This window comes from Helianthus annuus, chromosome 13 (genome assembly GCF_002127325.2).
Source record: "Helianthus annuus cultivar XRQ/B chromosome 13, HanXRQr2.0-SUNRISE, whole genome shotgun sequence".
Lineage (NCBI taxonomy): Eukaryota > Viridiplantae > Streptophyta > Magnoliopsida > Asterales > Asteraceae > Helianthus > Helianthus annuus.
The window spans coordinates 163,208,103-163,218,940 of NC_035445.2; the positions used below are offsets into that span (position 1 = coordinate 163,208,103).

The 10,838-nt window shown below is 41.4% G+C and overlaps 1 protein-coding gene across 1 annotated transcript; it reads right to left on the bottom strand.

Annotated features, from left to right (window-relative positions):
* Positions 1-337: 337 nt before the first annotated feature.
* On the bottom strand, positions 338-1,087 carry LOC110902212. Its single transcript, XM_022148925.1, has one exon. It carries the CDS (start codon positions 1,085-1,087, stop codon positions 338-340), a length of 750 nt encoding a protein of 249 aa, XP_022004617.1.
* Positions 1,088-10,838: the final 9,751 nt, after the last annotated feature.

Genomic DNA, 10,838 nt, shown 5'->3' on the forward strand with positions numbered 1-10,838 from the left:
TTCTGTTATCGATAAGAGCATGAAAAAATTTAGAGTTTTCATCTTCGTCCGCCGCCCACCTAGCCCGGGATTTCTGAAGCAGGTCTGAGTTTTTTCTAAATTCCACATCTTTACATCTTTGATCACTCTTCGATTTTCCGCCATAATCCACTCTTCATCTTTAGAAAGGTCCCTTGATTCCCTTTCCACCTCCAGATGCTCTAATTCAGCTAAAGCTAGACTTACACTTTCTATTTCTTTAGAAAGAAACTCATCTCTCCATCCTTTTACGCTTGATCTAATACAAGCAAATTTGGCCGACAAACACAAGTCTGGGGGTTCAAACGGCTAAAAACTATCAACCGCAACCCGAACCGTTTCCTCGAAACCCGGTTGACCAATCCAGGAGCTTAACGAGCTCTAACAAAATAGGGTAGTGATCAGACACTAAGCACGGTAAAACCTTGACACACGCCGTAGACCATTTATTAAAAAACTTCGGACAAACTAGGAACCGGTCCAGCTTGCTCAGCTTTTTTCCATTATCCCTACAACACGTAAATTTCCTCCCCTGCATCGGGTATTCTAGCAACCCATTATTGAAGATGAATTCATTAAAGTTATTTGCACATACCAATTTAAATTTAGACTGCTTCCTTTCTTCACTAGATCTCACCGCATTGAAATCTCCAACAAGCACCCATAGACCAGTCTTCGAGTCGATAATGTTGGAGATATCCGACCACAAACTCCTCTCAGCCACTGTACTTTGTGGGGCAGAAACGTTCATAAGGTTGATCCGAGTACCGCAGCTAACCACGATACCACTGATACACAAAAAGGATCTATTTTGATAGGACGAATCAATTTTCAAGACTCTAGGGTCCCAAATCCAAAGCAACCCCCCATATTGACCCTCTGCAGCGACACTAGCAGACTCGAAGTTTCTATTGCCCCAAATCCCAGCTATGACATCCACCGTAACAACATCCATCTTAGTCTCCTGAATTGCCATAATGCCAGTGTTGTTCACTCTTTTAAATTCCCTCAAAGTCTGAGCTTTAACCCCCCCTCTAATTCCTCTGATGTTGAAAGATAACATATTCATTGTAAAACCACATTGTTACCTGTTCCCCTGATAGAATTTCTCACAAGCTCACGGTGCCTTTGAAGATCAATACCCATGATGTTCCCTATATTGACCGTCGCCAATACCTCCTTCTCGGTGAGATCTGTATACGAATCTTGAACCACCACCGACGAATCAGGGAGACCGCCCCCCTCGATTTGAGCTTCTTGGGTCTGCTGGCCACGACGATTGACATCTCCCCCTCCATCTGATCTATACCCACCTTCCTCATTCTCCTTACTGTAGTCGGTGTTAATTCCAGAAGAAGAATCAGCATTATCGGAGTCATTGACCTGTAGATTAAGGTCAAAATTAAACACCCCATTGTCCCTACACCTTTTCTTGGGCCTTTCTCCCGATTGTGGGCTAGCAATACCACCCGGGGCCGATCTAACGGAACTGGGCCTAATTTTGAACTTTTTCCTTCTGGGCCTATTTTGATCCATAGACTTAAAATAAAGAATGTTGTTTATTTTATTAAAAGAAGTTGGACCCCCACCTTGAGAATCCCCAGAACTCTCCCCAATCTGCACGTGCATCTCCTAGGGAATAAAAACATTCTCCTGACCAACATTAAAATCCTTTTCTCCTTCCCTATTACCGCCGCCATAATCATAACTATTGACACCGACCCCTATGTCTTCCACAACTATTGGACTTCCTGATCTTTCATCTTCTTTCCTCGGGGCCTGGTTCTCCGACCGGACATTAGCCGGAAAATCCCCCACCACCTTTCCGTCCAGCGACTGATACGGGGCATTGCTACAATCTTCAATGGAGTTGGGATCTCTGTTCAAACTCTGGGTTCCGACGTTGTCTTTATCTGGCACCTTCAAAACTTCGTCCGAAACCACCATTCTACCGACCGAGTCCGGAACCCAATCACTGCTATCTTCTACTATCCACACCCGGAACATCTTATTCTTCCATCTTAACGTAACATATTCCTGTATTTTACCACCTTCCCCAACCAGTAAACCAATCCAGTTAACCGACAAGTTGTCATCCTCCGCCTCAAGATTAGAGCCATGCACTCTCTTACCATAATGTTCCGCAATGTTGTTCAAAACGTCATTATCTGTTAATTGCAAAGGGATTCCCTGAATCTTTACCCGGGCTATTCTTTCAAAGGGAAAAGGTTGTCCATCCCACGGCTCTAGGCTAGAGAACCATTCCTTCCACTTAGAGAAATCCAGCAGAAAATTAGCATAAACTTCATCTTCATCAAACTTTAAAAGCATAGATAAACCCCCAGGTAGCTTAAAGAAACCCCCCAACTTTGTTATCTGCCAAAATGGAGTTTAGACACCTTAAAATCCTAATGTCTTTACATCTACCCACCGCTGCTCTACCGATCAGGTCCTTGAAAGCCAAGGTTTCATCGGCAATATCAATGGTAATGCCAGATTCCTTCACCGGCTGAATCGTCTTTCCAGAATTCCCACCATCTTTATTGAATAATTCGCTGAATAGTTTTCCTCTTCCTTGGTTGACGCCGGACAGGTTTTGAATCACATGTTCCTGAGGACGACTGATATTGACCCTTTTGGATTCTGCCAAGACTTCCCGATTCTTGCCGATAATCCTCGCATTTTCTTTAGCGAATTTGGCCAGGTTAACAATGAGTTTCGACCCCCCATCTTTGTACCATTGAGCACTCGTTCCATCTCTTTTACGTCCGACACATTGACGAAGCTAACGAACCCAAACCTCCTCCCTTCCTTGTCTGATCTCTTGCAATATACACCCTAGCAACTTCGCCAAAGACTTTTACGAAGTCCGCCACGTCCCAAGGGTTACACCCCTAAGAGAGGTTTGTAACATAGAACTTAGAGATATTGCCAATGATATTCTTCTCAACATTTTTACCTTTGTTCCTTTGACTCTTCTTTGACAGAACATCATTCCAGTCACCACCTCCGTCCCCCGCCTCCATCAAGAACACCTACCCGTAAGACAGAACCCGGACAGCGAATGGAAGAATCCAGAAAGAAAGATAGAGATAAAGGTGACGTCTGATCAGCAAGCGATATGCTATTCAAGTCACACCTCGACCGCTATCTCCCAACCTTCACTTCGTCGAGCCACCGACCTTTTGTCTTCCCAAAAGAACAGACACAAAGAAACCGATCCCACAGGCGAATGGAAGGTTCAAGTCCAGATTAGGATGAAAGGTCGAGCCAACGACGCCGGCGACCTCGCACTCTAATCCAAGAGAATCCTCTTTGTCGAGCCTCCGGCGATCGGCAGAAAAGAGAGAGAAATAAATTTATTTGTTTTCTTTTTTGTGAAAGATTAAAGATGAAGTTCATAGTATACATGAATTACAAAATAAGTGATCTTACCATTTTGAGCTAATTACACAAATAGTTTATATGGTTTGGCTCTAGTAACATACGTAGACTCTAAGAATTAAAAAAGTAGCAATTTTTGGCTTTGTGGTTTTCGTTTTGTTATGAACTTTCATTAAAAAGCTAGTTAAATTTGTTTAAGATGAATAGAATTTCATATTAATTAAAAAAAAAAAAAAGCTAGATGGATTGTTCATGTATTTTACTTGAGCTCAATTCCCTTTAGTAAACAAAGAAACACCCCCTCGCTCCTAACTCTTTAAACACAATTTTACCGTTCGCCAGCCATCAACCGACACAATCCGATTCGTCGATTGTCACAACGACATTCTAATAAATCAAGGAAAGAGAATGAGGGTGACCACACTTGTTGGATACACAAGAGCCTAAGGGAGTAGCCGAAAATCGATTTTCAAAATCGATCTCTACGCAAAATGGAAGAAAGGAGCACCACCGGAAGTTGCCATTGAAATTCATAAATACAAGACTCATGTTTAGAAAATGATTCACCTAGTTTGATTAATTGGTTGTTTAAATGCATGCAATAAGAAAAGAAAACAAAAAACCTATCTTTTACGTAATGAAAATACTTTTGAACTTTGAAGAGTTTGTATTTCATGAAAATAATTGTGATGTTTCTTTTCTGAGTTAATTACTGTTTTCGTCCCTGTGGTTTGTCAAAAATCATTATTTCAGTCCGTTAGTTTAAAAGTTGCGATTTCAGTCCCTGTGGTTTCACTTTCGTAACCATTTCAGTCCCTGTGGTTTCACTTTTGTAACCATTTCAATCCATTTTTCTGTTAAGTACAGGGACTAAAATGGTTACGAGGTGGACTGAAATGGTTACGAAAGTGAAGCCATAAGGACTGAAATCGCAATTTTTAAATTAATGGACTGAAATAGTGATTTTTAACAAACCACAGGGACGAAAATAGTAATTAACTCTTCTTTTTTTCTTAAACTTTTAATGTAAATTACATAACAATGGCAGGTAAATAGGCAAAAGTTACGCCGCAAAACAAAATGTACTATTACAATTTACAAACATAAAACATAATTATTTAAAACCTACTTACTATATGTTTCATGTTATGGGGTTTTTATCAGTAATGTTTTGTCGGGCGTTATTTTAGCTTGATTAGTCACCCCTCCCACATTCTTCAAAAGGTTCCTAGAACTAAAACGTCTATATTATGTATGTTTGTGTATATATATATATGTATGCATGTATATGCGCGCAGATTGAGTTTAGATCAAGTACACAGTGAATTTTGCATGTAATAGCATACCGAGAGTTTTGGCTTATTGATCTTAATTAGTAATTTAATGGTTAAGATTGAGATGACGACATGATTATAAATAATATTAAGTTAAACATTATTAAATGTCAAAAAATGAATCATGCGTAAATGTCGACTTTTTTTTCTTTTCTTAAATAGTAAACTTCCATTTTGCTCCTTATGGTTTGGTCGTTTTAATGGTTTTACCCCAATCATTTAAAACAGACATTTTCCTCCTTGATATTTCGATGTTGTCGCCAGTTTGCTCCCCGACTCAAACACAGTTAAAACGTCCAGCTAAAAGTAGGGGTATTTCGGTAATTTTGCTTGTAATCAAAATGGTATTTTAGTAATGTTCAGTTGATTATTTATTTATTAACACATACAAACATTATCTCTCCCTCTCTCTTCTCCATGACCAAACACCACCACCCACCACCTCATCACCATTAGCTACCGCCTCGCAACCACCTGCCACCATCACACCGCCCAACCACCACCATCAGCCACCATCACGCCGCCCAACCACCACCACCATCATCCTCTCTCCCCTTATCTTCTCTCTCTAAAATGTCTTGCAGACTAATCGTTTTTCTGGCAAGACGAACACCTTGGCGCCGACCAACTTCACCACCACCGCAACACCCTTACCCCTCACCTGCATCCTAACCCTTGTCCCCTAATCCCTTGACCTAAAACCTCCACCATCACTCCCCTCCCCTTCCCCCACGTTTTGTCGGTTGAGGTTTTGATATGGAGGTGTAGGTGTTCTTTGGTTGTTGTTGGGGCCTTAGTTTTGAAATGGTGGTGTTGGTGGTCTCGAGTTGTTACCCCCGACTGGTTAATCTTGTTGAATGTTAAGATTGGATCGAAGATTGCCTCGATATTGGAATTGGTTTTGGTTGGGGTGTTGGTTTGAGTTTTGGTGTTCCACTGAAGTATGTTCAACGGATGGTGAAGATGATGAATGGGTGTTGGGTGGGTCGGAAGCAAGTGTTGCTTCCAACCGGTTGGCTAAATTTCTTCGAACTACTCTTTCTATCTCTGGTTCGAATATCAACGGTGAAGTCCTCCTGGAATTCCTTGTATGCATGCACTACCTGTAACCTGCACAAATAACACACTTGCGTAACAAAGAAATAGAGAAAGTAACAAAAAGAAATAAACACCTTAAACAGTTAATCACAAAAATCAAACAAATATCAAAACACAAAGCGCACGAACTCCCCGGCAACGGCGCCAAAATTTGATCGGATGTGTCGCGCTCCGGTCAAAGATACATTTATAATACCCAAATTACCTCAAACAAATAGTTAATGGTAGTAAGGGGTCGAACCACGAAGAGTATGTGGTTTGCGTATGGATTCGATTGATTCTTAAAGTTTGTCACTTATTATGAAGGTTGCTACCAAAATTATATGAATTTGTTTGTTGGAAAATAGGTTGGAACGAACCGACAATTTGATTTTTGATTATTAACTAACAAAAACTTAACGATTGCACGAAAATGTAATTAACGGTTTAAAAAAAAGATATGTAAACAAGGTTCACACCCGGTTCGGTAATTGCAATCCTAGGGTTTCTACACGTTTTAGATTTGATTCAATTGAATATGTCATTAATGGATTTCTATCACGAAACTTAGGTGCCAATTGCTATCAACGCGTATCACAGACCGAAATGCACTTTGTTACCTCGGACAAGTAAAACCTTTTGAAAGATAAGGCATAAATACACAAACTTATTTCGCAAAGTCAAATTTTATCATCATTCGAAAATTCACAAATATAGTTCCAATGCAAGACAATTATCAATCAATTCAAAATACAATTCAACTTGTCACAAAATCAAACTAAGAACAATGTTTAAACCCTAGACTTACAAACACCTACACCGGGGTGAAACCTTCGAGAATTAGCCGCTCATGGTGAACGGAGCTTGATCAACGGTTGATAACTTGAGCTTGAACATCTTGAAGCTTTGGAAGTGATGGAAGTAATGGTTAGGGTTTGTGGTGATGAAGGGTTGAAGGAATGGATGATAATTGTGATGATGGGTTAGGGTTTATGATCGAATGGATGATGATTCGGTTGATGCATGAATGGATTCAATGATTAGTGGATGGAATAGTTGAGTGTTCTTGGCTCCAAGGTAATTTCAAAACTCAAATGTAAGTGTAACTGATACGTGGTTGAAAACCGGTGCTTGTGATTGTTTAATTTGATGTTTTTACACAAGTTTTAGTTTCGAATTGCCTACTCTTGATTAGATTTGTGTTTTGTAGGTTTATTGGAGTTTAAGGAGCTTTTTGGAAGCTTTACGGGTCACCGGAGCGATAACGGGAACACCAGGAAGCGACATGGGTCAACCGGAAGCAAGGAATGAGAAAAACAGAAAACCAAACATTCAGGAACCGTCGCCGACGCCCATAGGGGCCGTCGCCGACGGTCTACGCAAATCTCCGTAGGCTAATGTTCACCGTAGACAGGAAGATAAGCCGTCGGGCCAAAGTCCACAATCACGCACCGTCGCCGACGGGGTGATGGACCGTCGCCGACGGTCCTTCTAAAGTGTGCCGACGCTGATTTTTTGTTTGACCCAAGTTTCGAACCTAAACTCTTATGATACTCCTAAAACTCGTCCCAAACACGAATTTAACCACACAAAAGTCTTAGAAACCATATCACACACCCACCTAACTTCATTTAGCAGATTTATACGTGCTCTCTCCTTGCATCTTCATCTTCTTCCCCAACTTCTCTCTAGAAACCCTAAACCTTCTCTTCTTCATAACTCTCTCAATTCTCCACCAAATCGCTCGATTCTTGAGTCCATCTTGAGTGATTTTCAGAGAAGACCAAAACCCCCATAACCAATTCCATCAATTCTTGCTTGATTGTAAGATTTCTGGACGGGTGTGTTAGGGTTCTTGAAGAGTGTTCATCCAAGTTCTTGTTTTTACACTTTTCTTTGGTTATTCCTGTCAATCTTCACTAAAGGTATGAACTTTCACTCCATTTATGCATGATTTTCATATATTGTTGTGATTTCTTCCGAAATTTTAGACTTATTGTTTAAGAGTAGGTTGTTTATCATAATGTAGGATGTTTAAGCATAAATTCAAGGGTGTTTGCTTGATTTGGGTGGGATTTGAGCATGCTTAATTTTAGTGATGTGATTACACTAAGATTTTGGCATGATTGAACATAATAGTGATGTTGAACATTGTTGAACCATGATTTTTTTTTATTTGAAAAAAAAAATCTTAGGAATAACCATATTAGCCAATATGGATGATAAAATGAGCGACTTTGGAAGTTTAAAAAGGCGATTTTACATCTAAAATTGGATTAAAATTCAACATTACATATCATGTTCAAAGTTTGAGATTGTTGAAGGTTGGAATGTACTAATTGTTGTTATCTTTGTCTTATGATTGTAGCCATGTTTCGTGGGAGCAAAAAGGCAAATACCTCCGGTCAAGGTTCATCTTCGGGAGCCGGTTCGGGCTCTGGGGTTTATCAAAGACGATGGGAACAACTTAGTAATGTAGAAGAAGGCGATGGTCAACTTGAAAGACAAGATTGGGCTTGGGAAGAGGCGAAGAATAGTGGGTCGGCTTCGAAATGAAAGGAAGAGAAAACAAAGGCTCTTTCTAGATACAAGAATAAGAAGTTGGAAGCCAAGATGTGGAAGATGAAAATGGTTACGGGCATTTCGAAACCCGTACCCGACAGGGCGGTTTGTGAACGTACGGTGGATGTCGAAGAGTTTAGGAAGATTGGGATAGTGCAGAGGTTCGAGAAACTCGGTTGGGAGCGAGTGATTGATTGTTGTGATGACATCACCAATCGGGTATACTTGGCGGCAGTTTGTGAGTGGCTATCCACTCTTCGTTTTGAACATTCCGATAGACCAGCCCATATGTGGAAGTTGATTGGGAACATTGGGAAAAATCAAATGGTGATGTCCTTCGAGCATATGAATGCTATAGCGAGGTTTGACTCGCTTGGGGTCGACGCATACGATTATTATGGGTATGATCAGTTTTTGGATAACAAGAGGAATGATGCTGACCCAGTGACTCTCTTGGAGGATACATTACCCGGTTCTGGGGGTTCAGGTAATGCAAGGGCAGATTTGTCTCTGATGGGAAAAATATTGCAAGGTATCTCGTTGGAGAACATTATGGTACGGTTTGGAGACCGTGGGACGGTGAAGGCACCCGACTGTCGGGTGGTGCATGCATTATTATATGGGACGCCCAAGCTCTCGTGGCGCCAAATTGTTATGATTAACACATGGGATACACGGGAATCGTTTAAACGCAAAATGATTCCTTACCCAAGATTGATCAGCGCCATGATTCTCCAACAAAACGCATTACCTCAAGACTCACTATGGGTATCCAAACCCATTGATCAATTCAACTTTGCCTCTATGAGGCGACATTGGAACATAACCGTGAAATCTTTTGGGCATTTGCACACGGTTGAAGATGAGCAAGGGGATAGCTATCGGTTCAACGACAAGGAGGTTGATGAAGAAGGTGAGGAAGAAGGGGGCGATGAGGAGATGCCCGATGTTGAGGAGGACATTGATCCTTCCGGTCCACGGGGACCGAGGCGTAGGTACCGGAAAAAGCATAGGGAAATCTCTGCCAATGTGGCAGATTTTGTGAATCAAAGACAAATATCGTCGTATCGGTTGTGGAACCGTGCGGATCAAGGGATCTACGACAATGTGTCGGCGGGTATTGGTGAAGCAAGAGAGTACCATGCTAGTCGGAAAGAATGGGAAGAGGCGCAAGGGGCGTACTCACAACAACAATGGGGTTTTCAATCATCTTTCCGCGAGAGGGTGGAAAAACAGTTGGAGGAACAGCAACTGCAACATGCGTTACAACAATCTCAAATGGAACGCATGATACAGATGCAAGAAGAGGAAAGGGCCCACAGACAAGCGTGGGAGGAAGAGGATGCTAGACGCCGGAATGCACAGGCAGAGTTGGACCAACGCCGATGGGGGGCGTTGGCTTTCTCCAATCAGATGGCAATTAACAATTTCAAGGTACTCCATGACCAAGAACGCCATCAACGAGATTATCAAGCCGGGCTTCCATATGCTGAACATTTGGGGTGGACTGATTACCCCAACCTTCCTCATCCGCGAGGGCCAGCCGATCCAATCCCTCACTGGCCCGAAGCAGTCGGCTCGAGTTTTGTTCCCATGCCATACCAACCGCCACCCCAACAAGAGTCAAGCCCGTTGGATAACTATAGGGATATGTTTGAGGCCCTTACTGGTTATCCGTACCAGCCGAACCCGCCCGTGAACCCCAATGAGAGATATCAGCGGTAGAGGCAAGGTACGTTTTTTGTTGTTGTTGTTGTATATTATTAGTTTAGTTTCGTTTTTCTCATTTTGATTATTTAAATTGTTGCCTAGTTAAATGAACTTTGTGGGTGTGTTCCCTATATAACCCTCACGAGACCGACTCGTCCTCCCGAGCTATCGGGAGGTTTAAAGGGCTTGCGTGCATATGCTAAATGCTGTCGTGATTCCTACGAAAGTGAGTTAGGTTTATTGTTGTTGTAAAATATTTTCCACATAAAGTCAAAGGTAAAATAATGTATGGCTTGGTAATAATTTCATAAAAGTGGTAGAACTAGGTGACTAACAAATTTTGATGGTTGTGAGAAGCATGCTTCTACACAAGGGTTAAGATTTGTAGGTACATTATGTTCGTGAGACGACCGCTTTGTTGAAAAGATGAAGAGCACACGAGGAACTAGCGAAAAACCAGGTGCATACGTTTCTTTGTACCTTTGATTTTTAGTTAGCAAATAAGTGGATTGTAAATTGTATTTAATTTTTCGGGGTGTAATTTTGGGGAGGTTAGACGTGTCACATCCCTTGTGCTTTAAAAACTCTAGTTCTTACACATTGAGGACAATATGTACCTCAAGTGTGGGGATGGGGGAGTAGTAAAAATTTTCGATTCTGACCCGTTCATTTAAATACTACACATTGAGGACAATGTTTACCTCAAGTGTGGGGATGGGGGAAAATTTCAAAAATTTTTCAAAAATGTCTTGT